Source organism: Symphodus melops (genome assembly GCF_947650265.1).
Source record: "Symphodus melops genome assembly, chromosome: 14".
In the NCBI taxonomy this organism is placed as follows: Eukaryota; Metazoa; Chordata; class Actinopteri; order Labriformes; family Labridae; genus Symphodus; species Symphodus melops.
Genome location: NC_136704.1, coordinates 16,717,229 through 16,738,377, shown reverse-complemented (window position 1 = coordinate 16,738,377; position 21,149 = coordinate 16,717,229). Strand labels below are relative to the sequence as shown.

Genomic DNA, 21,149 nt, shown 5'->3' with positions numbered 1-21,149 from the left:
TACGTAAAAAGTCTGGAACAGAAGGAGTTATCTTTTATTGTGGACAAAAAACATCTGAACGAGGAGCTCAAAAAACGTGAATCTATCAATGAAAGACTTACTACAGAAGTGAGAGAACTCAAGTTTATACAAAGAGAGGCACAGAAAGTCAACATGAACAATGAGCTCACATTAAAGGATAGAGACACTTCCATAAAAAGTTTTGAAGAGCAGAAGTTATCTTTAAGTGAGGAGAATAAAAGCATGAAGGAAGCGCTTGAAAATCTTAAAGAACAGGTCAATTTTCTTGGGAATCAACTTCAAGAAGCACAAAAAGTCATCATGAACAATGAACTGACATTAAAGGATAGAGACACTTTCATACAAACTTTTGAAGAGCAGAAGCTATCTTTAAGAGAAGTGACTAAATGCATGAAGGAAGCGCTTGAAGATCGCAATGAACAGGTGCATTCACTCCAGAATCAACTGGAAATCAACCGAAACAATGAGATGATCTTGGAGGAAAGAAACACCTTCATAAAAAGTCAGGAAGAGGAGAAGTTAGCTTTTCTTGAGGAGAAAAATCACATGACCGATGAGCTTAAAAAACATGAATCTTTCAATGAAAGTCTTGCGACAGAAATGCAAGAACTCAAGTGTCAACTGCAAGAAGCGCTGAAAGCCTGTAGGAAAAATGAAATGACTTTGGAGGAAAGAGATATTTCCATAAAAACTCTAGAAATGGAGCGTAACTGCACAAAGAAAGAGCTTGAACATTATATTGAACAAGTGGATTCACTTGAGAATCAACTACAAGAAGTGCAAAAGGTCAACAGGAATAATTACGAGACAACAAACGCTATCATTCAAAATCTACAAGAGAAGTTACTCTTAAGTGAGGCGAGTAAAGATATGAACGAGGAGCTTGAAGATCTTAAAGAACAAGTTTATGCCCTTAAGAGTCAACTACAAGTCACGCAAGCAGTCCATAGGGATTATAACAAGATGACAGAAGATCTGGACTGTGCACAATCTTTGAATCAAACGAATGAGGCAAAGATACACAATCTGAAGCAGGCATTGTCTGATCTTCGGAAAGAAGGAACATTTCTTAATGACAAAAATCATATCCTTGAAAATGAGCGGGATGAGCTCGAGTCAATGTCGAGCGCACAGGGAGATGAAATCAAACGGCTGAAGTCGACTTTAAAGGAACATCAGTGTCAACTGAATGTTGCTGAGCAATCAGTCAGCGAGATGAATGCACTCGCTGAAAATCAACAACGGGAAATTGATGATAAGCAGCATATAATTGAAGAGCTGTACACCCACAATACAGAATTAAAACAGCGTATCCACGATTTTAAAGAACTATCCCAAACGAGACAAGAGGAGGATAGTTTAGTAGTCAGAGACGATTTAGCAGATGAACTTAGAAAGGCTGAAGAGTTTCAACTTGCTTTGCCTCAGGAGGCTCCTGCTGATGAGAATCAGACTACAAGTGTGTGGAGTCGCTGGGGTAAAAGTGTGCTGAGCGCAGGTATGTACGTTGGTATAGCCTCCGCAAGTGCTCTTATTTCCTGTTTCCTGTGCGGGGGAATGGACGCTCAAGTGTTTGACCGTACCTACAGACTAATGCACCCCTTCCTCGATGTAAGCGCAGGACGACCGTTCTGAACAGGACATTGTGAGATCATCAAGGCGGTGCAGAAGTTAGCATCATCACCTCACAGGGAGCAGCTTTCTGTATGGAGTTTACATATTCTTATGTGTTGGTTTTCTCCAAGTGCTTTGGTTTTGTCCCACAGTCCAACAAACATTCACATTACATCAATATGTATTAACAAATGTGTTTAATAAAGTGTCACACTTTAATGATCAGAGACTGCGTGGTATTTACAATAACATGAAAACACATCACACACCATGGCAATTCAAAAGGCAAGTGGACATTAAAAATCTAATGGATCAGGGGCGCTATCGAGACTATAGTACGCAAGAGGGCGGCCCGGGTTCACGTCCGGCCTGTGGATCCTTTCCCGCATGTCTCTCTCCCTGATTTCCGCCTCTGTCCACTTTCCTCCCTCTATAATAAAGGCAAAAATGCCAAAAAAATAAAATCTAAATGGATGTTTTACTTATCGAAAAGGCTTCTTCATTTTAAGCCTTTCTGCCTTTTGAATGAAGCTGTGATCTCAAACATGTTTGTGCGTTAATAAATGTGCACATGCCATGTGCTGACAAGAGGTTCAGACATTCAAATCAATCAGTTCTTATAGAATTCTGATTGTATTTAATTATCTATGAATAAAGACTAGATGTCTTTCCTCAGTGAACGGTTTCTGACTAGTTGTTTCAAGCTTCAAGCTTCCCTGAGCTCTACCTGCTAACAGAGCTCTACCTGCTAACAGACTTCATAGATTATTATTCTTTCATCTTTGAACTGTACTTCAGTGAGGATGTAAAGTACATCGACCTTGGTGCCTCACGCACACAAAACTTCTGACATACAGTGGAAGACATTTTTCAGGTGAGAAGCATGTGTGAACGGGTATGGACAATTTCTTTGCATTGTGATACATTTAAAAAAAAAAAAAAAAAAAAAAAAAAAAAAAGAGTCCTCGTCATCTAACATGAGCAGACAAGGCAAACCAGCCCTCTCGCGCTCTCCGTTTCTCCATCTGTTGCGAAGAGAAAACCAAAATGTTTTTAGATGTAAGAAAGGCGTTAAATGTTTGCTGAAAACTTTTAACTTCCATTAAGTTTGTGTTTCTTACTTCTGCTTTATCCTCTCGTGTGTTTCCTCCAGGACTGTCAGATGACACTTCGGAGCTGGCAGATCTGAATGACAGAAATAAATGATAACGTGATACAATTATTAAAGCACGTTTTTTTTATGTTAGTGTAACAATCAGCTTCGTCCTCACAGGATCTGTAATAATTACCGGTATATAAAACAATATTGAAATATTTTACATGGAGATAAGTATGACTACCTCACTGTGTTTTGGACTTTCAATTATCGGCCCAATCTCGCTCATTCTTTTCATAAGAAACCCCAGTTAAGATAAGATAATCCTTTATTCATCTCATGAGCGGAGAAATTTACAATGGTTTTTAAATATGGTGCGCATATGAGCAAAATCCACAGTGCAACATGGGAAATACGTGCCACGTCATGGAACACGACTCTTATCTGAGAGGGAAACTTACCGTCGACACACACCACTAGTCTGTGACAGGAGCTCCTGTGCAGTCAACAGCATGGATTCCTCTGGACTTCCCAATCGTTCAGCTGAGAACAATGTGACACAATGTTCATTTGACAGTGAAGGGCAACCAGTGATTCACACAGACAGACTGAGCTCACATACCTGCTGAATGTGGACTGATAGCAGAGCGGGTGATGGGGGAATGGGAGGGTGAAACACTTTGTTTCTGTTGATCGATGAGCTCCAGCAGGCGACCCCTGGCTGCTGCACTTTGTCTGTTCAGCTCCAGGAGGCGCTGTTCCACACTGCTTGCAGAAAGGGAGCTTGGTGATGTCTAAAAAAATATTTAAAAAAAATCTGTTTTGAAGATCACTTGGGACAGAAGTTACTTTATTCAGCGCTCTTTCCAAATCTCTCCTGTGTTTTAACTATCTATAAGAAAAATGACTAAAGGTTAAAATGGTCACTGCTGTCTGAAGTCACATTGAAATATAAAACAATTTTTCACACATATGAAAGACTAATTTAAAAAATATATATATTTCAAGCACATTAGGGAAATGTAATGTGTGCTCTATTTTCCTTCATATGATACATTGAAACAGAACTTGGAATCATACTGATGTCTCTTTTAGACTCATTTCCACAAGGGCACCGATCTCAGACAAACTAGAAGTTCCTCACAGCTTTTATCGTGACTAAAAATGTTTTGATAAAATGGGAAGCTACCATCAGAGCTCATGTGGGAAGGTTACCTGAGTAATTAGCTGCTCCTTCTTAGCAGCCACGACATGCTGACTCCCTCTCCCTGTGCTGCTGGAAACGGAGATCCTCCTCTCTCCAACACTTACAGTGTCACTGCCGCTCTCAGGGGCTCCTTCGACCCCTGAACCGAGGCTCTTAGCCTGGCTCAGCTGGGCCTTGATCAGGTCATTCTGTTTACTAAGCAGAGCGATCTCTGAGAGGATTGCCTCTGCAGAGAGGTGTGAGTGGAGAGCATCAGGGGTCGTTAATGAAGAGGTAGAGGGAAGGCTGGGGAGACTGGAGGACGAGCTGTGGGCCTGGAGGTCCTCACAGGAACACAGGGTGTCTAAAGGACGAAGCTTCTGGTGCAGCCCTACTGAATGAGTCAATGGGAAAGAAGGGTGGGGTGGTAAAATTAGCAGCTGGTTGAAGGGCATAAAGCACGAGGCCTAAATCTGCAATTTACAAACGGACATTGTGTTGCACCAGCTATGCGCAACTTCAAATGTAGCCTAGTTTGAACATAATTTCTAATTCAGGATGGCGTTTCAAACCATTAACAATCTAGGTGTTGCACCAGCTGAGATACTTCTAATAAAGCCTAAATTACAACTTCAATCCCACGCTGAACTTCATGGTGGACTTTGCACCCTATCTTAAGACAGAACTTATACCTCGCTGGTGTAAAACAGGTCACATGCAGTTACCTGGACATTGTTGCCAGTTGTCTCTCTGTTGAGGGGGGGAGAGCAACACAGCAGGAGAAACCGACGGCTGTAATCGTGCATGATGTTGCTCAGCAGCTGGTGCAGACTGGAGAGCTGTTGAGGACATTTAAAAACAAGTTATTGGCTATTTTATTCTGAAATGTTGATGCACGAACAATCACACAGGAAGAGTGTGAACCTGAAGCTTTGTCCCTGGAGTCTTGGGGTGGGTCCATGTGAGCCTCCAGTAGACCTAGTCCATCAATCACCAACAACACTGAGTCTAACTTCTGCTCCAGCTCTGCTGTCTGTTGCAGCAACCCCGCCTGAGAGGAACCAAACAGAAACTGATTTTAGCCCAGGTTGAATTTGGACAAGAGAGTAGAATGGGATCATTTGGTGCGCCGTGTTTCACCTGCAGGGTTGCTGCCTCTTCTCTCAAAGTCATCGTCTCAGCAGTGAGAGCGTCAATCAGCCCACGTTGCTCTCTTAACTCCTCCTCTAGTCTTCTTCTCTCGCGAGCTTCCTCCTGGGCCTTCTCTTCCCTCTGAGGACAGTTTGGATCAACAACAGTCCCTCAAATTAAGGATCATTCAGCAGTTTCCAAAGATCGATGCGACACTTGGATAAAATAGTACATTTATAGATACAGGTTCCAGATCAGAGTCGTCCTATCAAAAGGAAAGCAGCAATGCATATGATTTATATTAACAGGGATCAACATGCAAAAACTACTGACTTGTGTACATTCAAAGCACTGTATAATGCCACCAACATGCACTTATTTAGATTACCTGTTTGAAGAGGTGCACTAAACGTCCCAGAGTGGAAACCAACAACACAGAGAATCCTGTGAGGCCCTGTGTTCTGCTCTGTTTTTGACTCTCCGCTGAAGCTGCTTCACGGCTGGGACTCAGAGTATCCAAGTCTGCATCCACCTGAGCCAACATGGCCTGCAGCAGACCCAGACTGGACTGATCGGCACTGAGAGAGGCAACAGAGGAGCCACCCAGCTCCAAACTCTGAGATACACACTTCCTTGTCCTGCCGCAACAGCGAATGTTGGCTTCAAGTGTAAAAAAATAAAAAATAAATCACACAATTTTAAATTGCTCTTTGCAGTGTTTTCTCTTATTTTGAGATTCTTGATATTACCTGACTGGTTGAGAGGAAGCTCAGGGTTCAGCACCTGAGAAACCAGAGCTGACGGCTCCTCTTTTCCTTCCTCAGTCTCAATTTGTCTCGACCTGACACGCTTAATAGCCACTGTGGCATTAAGAGCTAAAAAAAGATGGGGTTACTTCCTTTAAAACAAAATATTTTCAACTGTGATAAATGTGTCTCTTCTCCTCCTTCCTTTGCCAGAGCTCCAGTTGTCATCCTACCTCTTTCACCTGGTGCTCTGCCTGATGTGCAGGGGGTCACAGGGACATTCTCTCCATCTGCCTGGTCAGAGTTAGGATGATGGACTTTTTGTTTTGCTCTATGACGAGACTGTGCCTTCATTTTTCCTTCAATTGCCCTGCAAAGTAAAATACTAATAAGTATTTTTTTTCTCTCTTAGATGTTGTTGATGAGTGTTTGTTTGTGGGAATTATTACCTAATGATTACATTGTAGTTTAAATTGCCTTCATCAGAGTCTTCTTGCTCTGGAGCTTCGACTTCGTTAAGAGCCTGAGAGAAACGTTTGACAAACTTCAACATCTTAAATAATGCAAATAAAAAAAACAACTAGGTTGGAGCACACTTAGAGTAAATTAACTTGGAGTTAAAAAATAGAAACGTGAAAACTTGAAAATCACACACACACACCTGTTGATCCATCATAGACTGGCTCAACAGAGACAGCTGTGTTGGAGGATCTGGTCTCCGGAGCACAGGCAGCGCTGAGTCAACGTCACAGTTTGGAGCCATCGTCACACTGGGATGTCCTGCAAAAAAATATCAACCCACTGTATGCTTTCAAGTATCCTGAAGAAACAACACTGGCAGCGAGCATGTATACATGTACAGTGGGTACGGAAAGTATTCAGACCCATTTGTGTAGCGTTCATCATTTCAAATGGGATCTCCATACCTGTCTGCCTACGAGGAGCATCTCCAAATAAATCTTTGACAACAGCCATGGCTCTGTCGGAGCGAGCGAGCACATCATGCAGCAGAAGCTGGTCTGAAAACACCTGCCACCACCAGCAGTAGGGAGGAGTATTTGAGTGCTTGTGGACATTGTAACAGGCTTCAATTTATTTATTTTTTTTAACAACAGAAAAACTGTCAAAATATTAAAAAACGGTTAGTTATAAAAATAGAAAATGCATCATACACACCTCCCTCATGATGCTGAGGCTGGCCTGGTCCAGAGGTGCAGGGCTGCCAGAGTGTCTGAGACGGCGCTTTAGGGCTTGTTCTCTTAGCTCCCACTGAGCCGCAGCCTTGTTGTGGGACTTGTGAATCTCATGCCGATGGTTCTGAAACAGAAGTGAACAATCAGATGAGCAGACGTGGGCTGACACTATAATATGAAATGTCTCGGTTGATTTAGCCAACTTCTAACACTAACACAGTTGAAGTAAGACAGTATTTCCCTCTGAGCTGTGCTCGGTTTCTATAACACTAAAGTAGCACCAGTCAAACTTCTTACCAGCTCTGCAGGTGTCAGCTTGTGCACAGAAAGGTCACTGACAGTGCTCTAAGACAGACAGAGGGTTGAAATTACTCTTTATCACAGTTTCTAATGTGTCCTTTTGAAACATTTCAAAAACAGTTAACACTAGAAGCATGCACTTTAAGCATGTTTCTAACAAGTGAAAAGGTTCAAGTACTCACCACCCACTCCTCTTTTTTGGTGGCTGCTGCCTTCTTGGGGCGAACAGGTCGTTTTCCTTTGGTCTGTTGTTGTGAACGCCCAGCTCTCACAAACGACATCTTTTCACATGTGTTTCAAACCATGTAGTTAGTACATGTAAGACATTAGCGACACTTTATTACAAAGTAGACATCTTAACTTTCTGCTTTGGGCTAGCCTTGGTCAACCTAAGCTAACACATAATGTCTTACCAAGCGAGCTAAATGTTAAAATAGTACTCACGTTTCGGGCTAACAATCCACCTTTGAAGGGTGTTTCAGGTTGTAATAAACTCTGTCGGCAAAGTTCGGCGTTTCTTAAAGTTGAAGACGTCAAAAATCACATCCCCAGTTTATTTTGAGACAGCTTTTAAACAGTTGCGCGCCACTTCCTGTGCTGCTGTTGCCACGGACACCGCTTCACGGTGATGCATGATGGGAAATGAAGTACACTCCAGGCGAGCGAGGAGGCGCTTTTTCTTTTTTCTTATGTTGTTTTTTAATGACTCTAAGCATCCATTAAGCGTTACCTCATGAGGCTAGCCACTTCACTCCCTTCTTCTCCAAAGGTAGACCTTCACATTTTTTAGGGATTTGTTTTTCTAACTAAAATATAAATAAAAAATTAAATAACAATACACCTCTTGTTGTCATGATCAATCCTAGTTCCCCAGGTTTTTCCCTTACAAATTTTAACACAGCATGTGGGGCGTGTGATCCTTGAAACAGGCCTTAAAACAACATGATGTTGTGGATTTAACAGCTGCCTCACAGCCAGAGGGTTTAGGGCTCAACCCATGGCCAGAGTTTCCAAGTGTCGAGTGTTATGGCTTTCTCCCATTGCAGAGGGACCAAGAATTTGAATTACCCATACTTGAAATCACATAAATCCTAATAGACAAAAGTCTCAGGGGTGGCAGGGTGTTGTGGTTGGAACTGCTGCCTTGCAGTGAAAGGAGTCATGGTTTCAAGCCCTGGCCAGAGTTCCCTGTGTGGAGCTTGTTTGATGGCTTTCTCCCTCAAGAGCATCGCGTTTGATTTTGAACGACCCAGTGTATTTAAATTAAAATTAGCCATGTATGCTCTGACAGACAGTAGTTGCAGTGCCTCCCTTTGAACCTTGGTTGAGGCCTTCCACTGGAGAACCCTTCAAATGAACCATGATAAGAAAAGTGTGACATTCGAGAGAGAGAGAGAGAGAGAGAGAGAGAGAGAGAGAGAGAGAGAGAGAGAGTGCATGGTCGATTGTATAGCTACTTTATTTGGTATACAGTATCAGTGGTCTTCTAAACCATTGAGTGTAAAAGAGACCAACAAAGAAAAACTGGCTATTATCGGAATAAGAATGCTTAGACATAAATAGTTAAATAGACCTTATGTTTCAGAAAAATAATACTGATAAAAGAGAAAATAAAATTAAAAAAACATGAGTTATGTCATCGTGAAGCAGAATGGCTCAGGCTTATTTCACTAAAATACTATTCAGTTCTTCAAAGGCCTATAACTTCTGCTTGTAGGCTAGCTCTTTAAGATCGAGGCAATTTAAAGGACTTTACACATTTAATATTTACAGTCTATGGTTTTGACAGGATCACCATGTTATTTTGATTGTTTTTGTTTCTCTAATAGGATATTTTGTTTACTTGCATGCTTTCAAGAATGTAGGCTATTCATTTTTAAGTAAAAAAAGATACCATTACATACCAAACAAGTGTACCACTTTATGTTATATGCTCACCCATGCAGTGGCAAGCCTATAGTTGGCCTAATAGATCACTCCACTAGATGGCGCAGTCATCATGTAAATCTCTGTAGCTGATGGCAGAGAATGGAAGGATTCAGTCTGAGGGTTTTTTTTTTTTCCTGTCGGAGAGTTTTATTCGGCACAAAACTCAGTTGAACTGTTGAAATGGTTTCAGATATGCTTCGTAAAAGACGGTAGAAGTAATATAGGCTGAAGGACGTGTATCTTCTGATAACAACAAAACATTTGAAGCAAACATTTAGGGGAGGCCTAGCTAAATGAATTGTAAAATAAATGGTTATGGTTGACGTAAAAGTTTGTGAAAGAGAGACTGAGAAGTCTATTCGCCTTTGAGTATGTAGAATTGTAATTTTACATGATTTTACATTTCTAGGCAAAATAGGCCAAACAAAATTCCATCAAAAATATTAGTGTACCGTATTTTAGTCTGCAAGAATGTTTTATTTCCAAATGTTTTAACCGGAAGTTGAAATGTGTTCTTCTCTAGGCCTACTTTACGCTGGTATGGTTCAAGGGGGCTGTGTGTGTGTTTCTGAGTGATTTGTTGCACGCCCCCTCACTCTGACGCAAAGTAACACAGACTGCGCGCTTTAGTTCAATCCGGCTGTTCTGGTCCAGACTTGGTTTGCTGTCTTCAGACGTCTAACAATGCAGACCGAGTCACTAAAGTTTGAAAAGTAATGTTTGCGCACGGATTAGAGGGCGAAGGGTCTCGGGCATGAGTGCAGCCTGGTTTCAACTCAAAGTATAGTTTAGTCTGCATCTCTGTGGACGAAGAGTCAGTGGGATTATTTTGTGTTCCTTTCTGGATTTTGCAAGAAATCTGAGGGTCTGCAATTGGAATATTAATTAAGATTTGACTATATATATATTTTTTTCCAATTCATCGGCGTCTTATTTTATTTTAAACAACTCTTGGATAACTTGTTGAGCTACTTTTGGAGGCTTGGATCTGCTTTACGCATGGGATTTCTCTAACAAATGACAGCTTCCAAGGGTTTTTCCTGCACCCTTAATTTACCCTCTCGGCTCCTTGCAGCGCACCAAAACCAGGCATCACTCCTCTGATCAGGTGAGGTAACCACGGGGAGTGAAAGTGTTCCTGTTTCTTCCCCGAGGATGTGGGGAGGAGGTTTCCCGACGTATGCTACGGTGATCGTGACTCTTCTCCTGGTCACAATCGACGTGAAAGCCAGCGGGGAGTATTGCCATGGCTGGCACGACTCTCAGGGTGTGTGGAAAGAGGGTTTCCAGTGTCCGGAGAAGATTGACGGAGAGGACGCGATCATCTGTTGCGGGAAATGCGAGCTGCGCTACTGCTGCTCCAGCACAGACGCACGACTGGACCAGGGGAGCTGCGACAACGACCAGCAGGCTCAGGAGCCAGGCACAGAGAGCAAGGAGAACAAGGACTCTGGTGCAGGTATAAGACTATCACATGGTGTCTGAATTAAATAGACCTACAATTAGTATATTTGAACATACACCTAATTGCTGCTCAATTTAGGGGTGGTATTTTACTATTAGATTAAGCTTTTCACAGTTAAGGACATTTAAAGTATCATATGTTCCAATGTTGGTGAAACATATTTGAATGAAGCTAACTGTTGTCAATGCAACCAGAACACTCTTTAGAGTCACTGTGGCTACAGTTAACAAGCTAACCCTGATTGGTTGTGTGATTCAGACATGTTAATCACACAAAAGACAACTAAATACAAAGCGAAGCTTGCAAAGAGACAGGTAAAACACATATTTATCCGAAGGAGCATTTCGAGAGTGACATGACATGACCAGATTTTGTTTATAAAATAGGTTAATGTTACTTACTGTAGCTTTAAATGTGCTTTTGAGCAAAGTAAAGTGATTTTAGGAAGGTGTTTGTATTTTTAAGTATTTATAATTTTGACTTTGGACATCTTCTCTTTAGTCCCTCGAGAATGATGCTTTGAAGATTTCATGTAGCCTATATGATGCCACCATGTTGTGTTGAAGATGAAACAGTTAACCACATGAATAAAACATTTCTGTAATACTTATATTTTAGTAGATATTATTAGTATAGACAGAAAGGGTAATACATTATATTGACATTTGTTCATAAAAACTTCATGCCACATATATCAATGCACAAGTCTTAAGTCTGGGCGTGCTCCTGCCAACAGGGTCTCCCTGTTAAGAGCTTCATCTGCTGCCTGCTCCTGTTGGCAACAACAGCTGTCCAGGAGAGAGCAGAATACCATTTAAATGTGTTCACAAATGGCAAACTGCGCCGTGCTACACTTATAAATAGCCATGTTTGTTCTGGCCTGTAACAATGCAAAGTGGAGGCCGAGCTCAGATCGCTCTGTCCCCACGGGGATCAAGTTTGGACTTGACCGGATCTTGGATAGTGGCTCATCTGAGGGTGCTGACAGCTCTGCTGATTAAAAAAAAAAAACACAAATCACATTATAAATCATTGTGTATCAGACTTGTGAAGTCTGTTTCCCATCCTCAAATTCCACACTGTAGTCTTGCTGGTTTCTTTGGGCTTTCAAGGGATTCACAATAATCTAAACGAGTACACATATTTAAAACCTTTTTGTTTTAATGAGTGGATTAGGCAACAATGCACTGGTCTCTTGTCATTGCTTATATTCCCATAAATCATTTTAGTTTATTGAAACTACATCATAAATAAAAGATAAACAAGTAGATTACAGCACATAAAAATAACAACGCAAATATTGGGTATGAGGAGGAAAGGAAACTGCCCTTCTTCATGTTTTCATGGGGGATATTCTGCCCTCTTTTGGACCTCAAGCTATAATCTGTCATTTGCTAAAACTACCATGCCTTATCACTCCAGGAAGAGGTATATGCATTTCATTCAATGGCCTCAGGCCAAAATAACTTCAAGCAAAGCAGCCTTTTCCTCACAAGGAAGACTGGAATTGTATGTTTTTTATAGGTCTGGTCAGCTTGCGTATTGAATTCATTTTTCATTCACTTTCAACCTATTAATCATCCAGGAAGATACACACTGTAATGTCAATGGATAACAGGCAGGAAATTATTAATGTGCTCAACAAGAAGGAACATATGGTATTTAGGAACAGGAGAACACCCGGGGGACAGCTTGGGGAGACAAGGGGAGAGTCACAAAAAGACTGTGCCCAAAACAAGGGCTTAAGAGAGGGGGGCTGATGTTACTGCAGCATGGCTGCCACGGCTCAACTCAGGCAACAGGTGTGGAAGAGTGACAGCGAACAATAGGAGGGTCCAGCCACCATGTGCACAGGATGAGAAGGTCACACAAAGTGAGAAGTAAAGGATTAAAATACCCTTTAAATTAAATACAAACTGTCCAGTTGCAGGAACAGTTAGAATAGTAGCCTACATTAGTGCTATGACGTTACTGTGTGTTTTTGGCAATGGTCTACTAATGCACATTTTGTAGGAGTTCTACTGGTTGTTTTTAAGGCAAATGTTGTATTTCTTTGCAAAAACAGCAGTTTGACAAGTGCAGTTCATGGTTTTCCCATAAACATGTACCCATCCAGAATATAAGGGTTGCAATATACAGGGACCTTAATACATTGCTAAACAACAAAGAAAGTTTGGCAAGACTTGAGTTTGGGTCTCTTTCAGTAAAGCAGAGTGAATCCCTTGAAAATAACAACTGAATCCCAGGTAGTATATAAAAAACGTAAAACTAGATCCTAGTAAGCGACAATAAAATGTAAGTTGGCTATGTCTGCAATAGTAGTATCATATTTTAGCAACATTCAGGCAAACAGAAACAACTGGATTTTCATAAACCTCAGCTTTAGCACGTTGGCATTAGCAATTAGCTCAAAGTAAATTCTAGCAGTGTGCTTGTCATAAATCGAGACATTTTGTCTCGTTTTTTTCTCTCTAACCCCGATAACAACTGAATCTAATTATCTAGATATTCAGCAGCAAAACCCATCCATACCTTTACTGGAGTTTTTACTTAAGTACAAAGTAGCTAAAACTAGCCCAACAATTAGCAACAGTAAATAAATAATAATCCAAACAGGCATAGGTTGGCCAACAATATACAGGAATAATGTTACATTAAACAATACATCTGGTCATTTCCACACAATCAGTGCACATTTCATACTTAATTTACATTTTGCTGTTTAATCAAGGCTTTCCTTAAGAAGTATTGTCCCTTTGACACGAGTATTCTGAGTTGGATTGTGAGGCCTAATTTTAGATATAGTACAGGTTCTGGGTACTTTTTCCATCACTATATTTTTAAGCTTTCTTGCGTTTGGCCTCAGCACTGATTTACAGTGGAGTGTTTTAGAGAGCCCAGCAGTTAAAGTAGGGATGAACTAACACAAGATGCAAGTTTTGGATATTACTAATCCACACTGGTCATGCTGTAAACGACGTGGCCATATAAGTGCAGAAAAAGGGAGCAGGCAAACGCTCTCTGGATCATTTCTGTTCTTGTAACTTATATATGTGTCGCCATAACAGAGTTCCTGTTAAAACCTGTTTACTGGAAGGTGTTAGACTTGAGCCTCTGAAGTTGACACCACTTCTTGTATAGGGAAATGGGTCAAGGTCCTAGTTTGTTTCATGTCACATTATCTGCAGCCTCGGCTGTGGCTGGTTTATGTCTTTTGTCACCTGGACTCACCCCACAACCTGTGCATGTCCCCAAGCTCTTAACAAGTTTTACTCACTAATCCTTTTTAATACCACACTACTTTTGATGAGCTTTCTGGAAAAAATTCTCAAGGCTATATGGATGCATTTCAAAGAGCCCGGAGACAAAAGGAAACCGGAGCCAGCTGTCACCTCTCTGTCTTTGGCATACAGTTACATACATGGGCACATTCAAAGCAGAAAATAATTATACCCTGCGGGAACATTAAAACACAACTAATGACCACTAAGGTGTTCATGAGTGAGCATTGGAGGAAAACACCTCAGAAGCGAGTTTACCTCATCTGTTGCCCCGTTTCTGGCCAAAAACTCAAAAGGTGCAGTAAGACTTAAATTCCTTTGTTGTAGTAGACAAGAGGAGAGGACAAGAGACTTTGAGGACCAAAGCCTCTTTATGGGGCGCTAGTCCTGCCTTGAAAATGGATGATCTTCAAAATACAAGTTAAGTGAAATAAAAAAAACAAGTTAGTAAGACTACAGTGATAAAAGGTTTTGCTTCAATTTTTTTTTTGACACAGTGCTTTTTTACCCAACAGATCAAACTCTGATAGGTGATACTGTTCGAGTTGCGCAAGTGCTGTCTTACTGAGTTTGACTTAGTGTTTTCAACACAAAGAAAGAAAAGGTCAGTCAGAAGGAATTGGCTTACTCCTTTGATTTAAAAGGCCTGAATAACCTCCCGTTCAGCTACGTTAAATCAGTCAACTTTAATACCTTTCTTTAAGCTGAAGCCAAAAACTGTAGTTCAGCTTGAGTAACTTATTTCCAAAGGGTAATAGAGGAAGAAATAAAGAAGGGTCCCAAATATCTGCTGGCAGCTAGCTGTAAGAATGTCACACACACAATCACACAAGTCTTCAGGGTTGAGGAGGTTAGGGACACAGTAGGGTGCTGGGGATTAAAACGGATCAAAACAAAGTTAATAACTGCTAATGAGAGCCAGGACTCCCTGGGGACCAGATCCCTGTGTACCTTTTCACTCCTCTACCAGATTCCAAATTCTTCTCTCTCTGCAAAAGCTTTTGTTTCACTGACTCACATAAGCGCTCTGGCTGCTCAGAAGACTCAAACATGTTTGTGTGTAACAGAGATATGGTGCCTGAAAAGTTTCATCATGTATCATCAATTTGTCTTTTTCCATCCGTCTCTTTAGTGCCCATCTATGTGCCCTTCCTGATCGTGGGCTCCGTGTTTGTAGCTTTCATCCTGGTGGGCTCTGTGGTCGCTGTGTGCTGCTGTCGCTGTCTCCGGCCCAAACAGGAGCTTTCATCAGGAGGTGCAACAGGAAGTGGGCCTGGCAGCGGTCGCCTCTTGGAGACCATCCCTATGATGGCCAGTGTAGGGACTTCCAGAGGCTCGTCCTCCCGCCAGTCCAGCACAGCAACCTCGTCCAGCTCTTCCGCCCCACCGGCTGCCCCACGCCCTGCTCCCCCTCCGCTCATGCGGACTCAGGCCTCCTGCTGCCTGCCCCCGGACGCTAGCGTCTTTGTCAACATGCCCACTAACTTCTCTGTGCTCAACTGCCAGCAGGCAACACAAATCATGCCCCACCAGGGACAGTTTCTGCACCCACAGTACATCGGCTATGCCCACCCTTTAGCCGCTACAACAGCCTTCTTGGACCCCACTCAGGGAGGATACAGACCCCTCCAGTCCCCCTGCCCTCCTCCAACTGGTGGGTCCAGTGTAACCAGTGACCATAAATTCCCTCCTGTGACTGTATGATGAGGGATCGACGTGCAGACCACTCTATTGTGAAGTTTAAACCTGTGAGGGCGGTGCCAGAGACACTAAGAGTGGGGCAGGAAAGCAGGAAATCAGACTGACATGAAGGACTCATGAGGCAGCAGGGTCTGCCTTACTATTGTGTGATTTGTGTGTCTGTTTATTGTCTGTAAAAGGATCTCTTGGCCAATTTGGATGAGCTAAGCTCAGCATAGGAATGCAACAACAATTACCGTCTTGATTCAAAGACAAAACTGCAAATTGGAGGGTTTAACAGCCCATATGGACAGCTATGCATGGCTCACTGCAGCCCACATGACAAACATGTGTTGTTGAAATAGAGTGAGGGACAGATTTGTTGGCTTGCACGTGCTGGGTTGAGTTATGACTGGTTGAGTTATAGCAGTGAACTGTATGAAAAGTGGATATTTGAGCATAAAAAAGGTTGGCCACATGTTGTGTTAGCTATGTGCACATCTGCACTTCCATACAGTGCATGTTTGTTTATGTAGAAAGTATGAGGAGTGAAAGCATGTGAAGAGATGTTTGTACGGCATGTATGCGAGCTAGTGTGAAGTGTGGATGGACAGGGCTGTGTGAGTGAGAGAGAGTGAGAGAGAGAGAGAGAGAGAGAGTGTGTAATGGGAAATGCAGGTGGTGTGATGTGAAAGGCAGTTGCAATCTCCCTGTAGACCATTTAAACTCTAATGAAGTGAACACAGGACAAAGACTGTGACGCTCCACCCTACACTACACCCCCAGTCCCTTACTCTTGCCACCTAAAAAGAAAAAAGGAAAAAGAAAAAAAAAACACTAAAAAATCCCCAACTGCCCTAAACGGAAACACACCAACTGAATAGAAATTAATGACGCAAAACAGTTAGATTGACAAATGTGAGTGTGTGACGGAGATAGAGAGGGAGGAGTCAGTTCTATGACGATCAGAGTATTTTTTTTTTTTACACAGAAAAAAATCTTTCAAATACCCCCTTTGTTTCTCTACTGTGCATGTGTGTTTTTAACACTCCTACAGTTTGGTGCAGAGGGCAAACGCAGCTCCAGGGCAGCCTGAGTCATTATTTTCCTCCAAAAATGCACAAAAATGGTTTTAAGTTGATAATCTAAAAAACAAATGATTAAACGTTATATTTTTCAGTGTACAGTGGTGCAGGTGGGTCCCAGGTAACGCGGGATAATATGCAACTTGAGGAATGTGCTGCTCCACTGAGCATGCAGCATGAGATGTCCCTATGTACTGAAAGCTGGTATGTTTGCATCTGCCCTCTAAGCACGATGTCTGCAAGACACAGTGGACAGCTTGTGTGTGGTAAAATAAGATCTGTAGAATGATGAATGAAAATGTGTCCAATGTTGATGCCATGTGAATCCTACAGTACAATAAACAGCTTTTTCAGTAACAAAAAAAAGTGTTTACAGTCATCTCATGACGTTTCAGTTTCTGCTGCCGTACAGGACAACAAGCAGTTCGTTGTGCTTTTGAAGAATTTTTCTTTTTTTTTTGCCTTCCTAGATGAGTGATATTTAAGAAAACACTTGGTGTACCAAAAACAACTACGTGAAGAGATTTTGCACAGAACTATCTTGAGATTCTTATCCCTTTGGCTTTTAGAAACATAATTACACCCATTCATACTAAGCTCCACCACCCACACAGTGCCTGTCACATCACCTGATCACACACAGAGGAACACAATGGGTAGTTTAAAACTATGACAGAGATCTGGAGGTGTAGTTTTGGCATGCCATTACAGAAACATCACTTATGTGGAAAACGGAGCTGGCCGACGGGGAGTCACTGGGGAGGAGTTGAAAAGCATAACTGGTTCTCTGGCTCCTGCTCGGCCCGATGGATTCTCCATACTGGAGCAGCTGTAGACAGTTTGGACTGGGCTGCATCCAGGAAGGTGGGTGGGAAAGGGGATCTCCAGTTGGACGTCCAGAGACGGGGGGTTGCATTAATCGGTTAATGATCTGTCCAATCGGTCTCCCCTGAGTTTGAAAGAGCCTGGGAGAGGTTTGATTCTGGTTACATAAATAATACCTATGTTGTGCAAAAATGTAGCCCCTTGAATTGATTTACAGCATACAATGTAGACCAAACTCCTACCCTGTATCCACACATTTAAAATCAAGACAGAGAAACTTAGTTAGGCCATGGATTGATTAGATTTAATGATAACTCAGATGGACATCCCCCCCCCCTTCTCCTTCCCTTTCAGTCTTGTATTCTTTAATAGGAATGTCCTTAACACAGAGCACACAGACGATGGACTCTACTGTACATTCAGACAATTACCAGAGCCAAAAAAAAAAAAAAAAAAAAAACCACACACACAATCCAGGCGAGTGTCTCAGTCAGATCCCTTCTGTTTTGGATGCCTATTAGTACTAATTCAAGTAAAATATTCCCTCTATGACAGGTCACCACATGAGTACAAAAACAGGCATTAATTAAAAGAAAAAAATGAATATAAACAAGTACACATTAATGTCCACTTCTTTCAAAAAAAAAAAAGAAAAAAGGAAGGAAGATCTCGGTAAAGAAATCCAACAAAACTGAAGGTGGAAGTTATATTGCCAGGCTCTCTTCTTCTAGGTCAGCTGATGATGCATGATGAGACTCACAGGAGCAGTGAGAAACAACTAGGGGAAAAAAAACAAAACTGGCCAGAACAGGGAGATGTGATGTAGAGAATGAGAGACAGAGGCTGCTAGGAAGGAAGCAAGAGTAGGCCCCAGAGAGGCTGGAGGGGTTGCAGCAGGGGTGGCGGTCCGGTTTTGGCGTTAGCGTATTGCCTCAGTGGCATGTCCGTGGTGTTTGGCAGTGAGGCTCGGTGCTATGATGGGATAGAAGCTTAGGTGCAGTCCTCAGGGTCTGGCCTTAATTCATCAGTGCATGTGTTTATTTTGACATCCCCTCCCCTCCTGCACCCGGCATGTGATGACTGATTAGCTAAACCCATCTCATGAGAGAGAAGAGAGGTGAGCCGCGGAACACGCAGGGATAGACACACGCATGCACACAAACACGGGAGCGCCGACGCGTGCGGACATACATGCACAGGCAGATACAGACGCACTGGAATGCACGCACACACATACATACACACTCGTACACACACAGTGGCACGAAGCAAACCCAGTCTGTGGAGTATACCGATATGAGGAGCAGTCTCTGAGTTTGACTTTCCATGTCTGTGCGTGGATATGATTGCTCATGCTTTTGCAGCTTGTGTGAGTTTGAAGAACGTTTAATCCGTAAAGTCGACCTGGTCCCTACTCTCAAGTCAGTCCTCTGTGCGCCAGTGACGGCCTCCACGCCTGACCGTGACCCGCCCCCCACCCTCCCCTGGCTTGGGGTCAGGTCATAGTTCCAAGTAAGGCCACAGCGGGGGTCAGTGTGAGAGTTTCACATGAGTCTATCTCCGCTGTTGCCATGACAACCATTGGTTGGCGAGCCGAAGCCTTGGTCAGGGGTGGGTCTAGAGGCTGGGGCGTTGGCGGGTGGTGTCGTAGGAGCGCACAACCTGTGATTGGGAGACAACGCCATGCTCCTCCTGAGAGAAGGCGTAACCATCTGCAGAGAGAGGAAGAAGTCGGGATGAATTGTTTATTCCAGGGCTGCTATTATTTTTAAAAGGTTGAATAAGAAACATCTTAAACATTCATATAGCAAACATCAAAGTGCTCTGAAGTATATCACTGAGTGATGACTTCCTTAAAAAACCCTCCGGTTTGTTTTTTCTAAGCTCTGTGTTCACACCTAAACATCACCTAAAACCTGTGAAGTCTGTGGCAGAGTGTGTTCCTGATTTAAAGATGATACATTAAAAAGATGGAGTTCTCAACTTATGTTCACTGAATTTACTCCACACCCTCACAGGATGCACAACAGCAACCTTGATCCACAGTTTGATATCTGTGCCTTTGTTGATATAATTAAACTGACTTTTTTTTTTTTTTTTTTTTTTAAATGGGATGACTGACGGATTAAAACCTTTTGTTTCTCTGTTTGTTTCCAAACTTTCCTCCGTGGGTGCGAGCCTTCTCTAGTGCGTGCTCTGTCTAATACACACAGACACACACACACATTTTACTAATACCTGCCATCGATGCAGGCATTAATCCAGACTGTTCAGTGTCCAATACGCATGCATTCTTGAATTTCACAAAGGATTCAATGTTTACAGCCCTGTGTGTATTAGACATTGTGCACTCTTAACATTAGCTAACACAGATCCTGTCCAATCCTGCTTCTCTGTCTGGAGATTTTAATAACTGACAAGGACGAACTTTTAGGTCTCGTGAAAATATTCAACGTGTCTTTCTGATTGTATCTGATGTGAATCCACCTTCATTGTATTTTATACAGTGTCATTTGTAGTGTCTGAGTGTGGACCCCCCTGTAATATAGAAAACACAGCTTAAAGCGTCCTACTCTTTGTCTCATACTGCTTTCACTTGATTTGATCAGATTCACGGGCGTACAAATGATAAGAGGTGATAATGTCCATTGTAACACAATATTCACCGACACCTTATGAAGCAGGGCTGTTATAAGATTGCGGTGAGTGTAAGGATAAGGATAATCTTTATTGATCACTCAATGGGGGAAATTTGTGTGTTACAGCAGCTCCAAAAAACAGTAAAAAAAACAGGGAATATAAACAGCATCAATAGCAAAAAAAAAAAAAAAAAGAACAGCTATGAGCAAGTTTACATGAATTATTGTAGGTTAAGAGAAGGACACACTCACGTGTCACAGTCTGCTGCACCGAGTTGGAGCGGCCTACGCTTGAAGGCGTTTTCCTAAAGACTCTTGTCAGCAGATGGGCACGTTCGTTTAGACTGCAGAGAAAGACAAAGATACCAGTTACTCCACACACAGGGATGATACACAACCATTATTGGTCATTTAAGAAGGAATCTCAACTATTCACACTTCTACACAACACTGCAAAATGGAGGCTGGTCAGCTGAATGCCAAGTCAAGATATAAACCTTGACATGTTTTAGTCTTGTCTAAGTGAAATCCACACGGGCACTTTTATAAACAGCCTGCTGCTTGAAAAATGACATAAAACATACGACAAACGTCCCGTTTGAGAATTTAAGAAATGAAAGAAAAACGCTCCTTTTATAAAAGTCAATCAAGAAAACGTGCTCCTCCTGCATAACAAATGATGTACAGTGATGCATTTTCTTATGCAGGCAGTTTTTTTTGAGTGTTGCTCAGAGAGGGAGAGAGGTGTGGCAGGGTGAAGAGGGACACAGTGAGAGGCGAACTAGACAAACTGCAACTATGCTAAGGAAACGTATATATTAACAATATTTGAACACAACACACTCTGTGGATACAAACGATATCGTCGAAGCCCGTCAATAGCTTGTTCAAGAGATCTTGAACACATGATGTCTCTCCCAGCCCTTTTACAACCTGTTGCTCATTTGTTGTTATAAGT

At 42.2% G+C, this 21,149-nt stretch overlaps 3 protein-coding genes across 12 annotated transcripts in view; 1 reads left to right on the top strand and 2 right to left on the bottom strand.

The window, feature by feature from the left end:
- Positions 1 to 1,815: 1,815 nt before the first annotated feature.
- On the bottom strand, positions 1,816 to 7,932 carry spice1 (spindle and centriole associated protein 1). 3 transcript variants are annotated; one of them, XM_079360691.1, is made up of 18 exons: positions 7,732 to 7,932; positions 7,470 to 7,568; positions 7,285 to 7,332; positions 6,971 to 7,111; positions 6,721 to 6,823; positions 6,456 to 6,574; positions 6,244 to 6,317; positions 6,028 to 6,164; positions 5,798 to 5,923; positions 5,437 to 5,708; positions 5,058 to 5,189; positions 4,842 to 4,968; positions 4,643 to 4,756; positions 3,947 to 4,311; positions 3,354 to 3,525; positions 3,193 to 3,274; positions 2,757 to 2,820; positions 1,816 to 2,660 (listed from the first exon to the last, which is right to left on the bottom strand). In XM_079360691.1, exons 2-18 carry the CDS (start codon positions 7,566 to 7,568, stop codon positions 2,604 to 2,606), a joined length of 2,232 nt encoding a protein of 743 aa, XP_079216817.1. In that variant the 5' UTR covers positions 7,732 to 7,932; the 3' UTR covers positions 1,816 to 2,603. The 3 variants fall into 3 exon arrangements, 2 of the variants coding, with proteins under 2 accessions (XP_079216817.1, XP_079216818.1); XM_079360692.1 differs by having other exon boundaries at positions 3,947 to 4,308; XR_013780514.1 differs by lacking the exon at positions 1,816 to 2,660 and having other exon boundaries at positions 2,771 to 2,820; positions 3,354 to 3,496.
- A 1,337-nt stretch (positions 7,933 to 9,269) lies between these two features.
- shisa2b (shisa family member 2b) lies at positions 9,270 to 18,092 on the top strand. The gene is made up of 2 exons (XM_079361272.1): positions 9,270 to 10,675; positions 15,095 to 18,092. The coding sequence occupies exons 1-2, from the start codon at positions 10,372 to 10,374 to the stop codon at positions 15,664 to 15,666; spliced, it is 876 nt and encodes a 291-aa protein (XP_079217398.1). The 5' UTR covers positions 9,270 to 10,371; the 3' UTR covers positions 15,667 to 18,092.
- Positions 18,093 to 18,873: 781 nt separating this feature from the next.
- atp8a2 (ATPase phospholipid transporting 8A2) overlaps positions 18,874 to 21,149 on the bottom strand; it is a 48,637-nt gene continuing 46,361 nt past the window's right edge. For all 8 annotated transcript variants that reach the window (XM_079361217.1, XM_079361219.1, XM_079361218.1 and 5 more), the window contains 2 exons: positions 20,444 to 20,535; positions 18,874 to 19,264 (listed from right to left, as the gene is read on the bottom strand). In XM_079361217.1, coding sequence (XP_079217343.1) covers positions 19,170 to 19,264; positions 20,444 to 20,535 — 187 coding nt within the window. In that variant the 3' untranslated portion in view covers positions 18,874 to 19,169. The remainder of the gene's footprint in view (positions 19,265 to 20,443; positions 20,536 to 21,149) is intronic.

Excerpts from the sequence above, each read along its gene's own strand:
- shisa2b (XM_079361272.1), top strand. The coding sequence starts at position 10,372 with ATGTGGGGAGGAGGTTTCCCGACGTATGCTACGGTGATCGTGACTCTT. Across the intron at positions 10,676-15,094 it reads GAACAAGGACTCTGGTGCAG|TGCCCATCTATGTGCCCTTC; the intron begins GTATAAGACTAT and ends CCGTCTCTTTAG.
- spice1 (XM_079360691.1), bottom strand. The coding sequence starts at position 7,568 with ATGTCGTTTGTGAGAGCTGGGCGTTCACAACAACAGACCAAAGGAAAA. Across the intron at positions 6,575-6,720 it reads TGCTCCTCGTAGGCAGACAG|GACATCCCAGTGTGACGATG; the intron begins GTATGGAGATCC and ends ATTTTTTTGCAG. Across the intron at positions 6,165-6,243 it reads AACTACAATGTAATCATTAG|GGCAATTGAAGGAAAAATGA; the intron begins GTAATAATTCCC and ends TTTACTTTGCAG.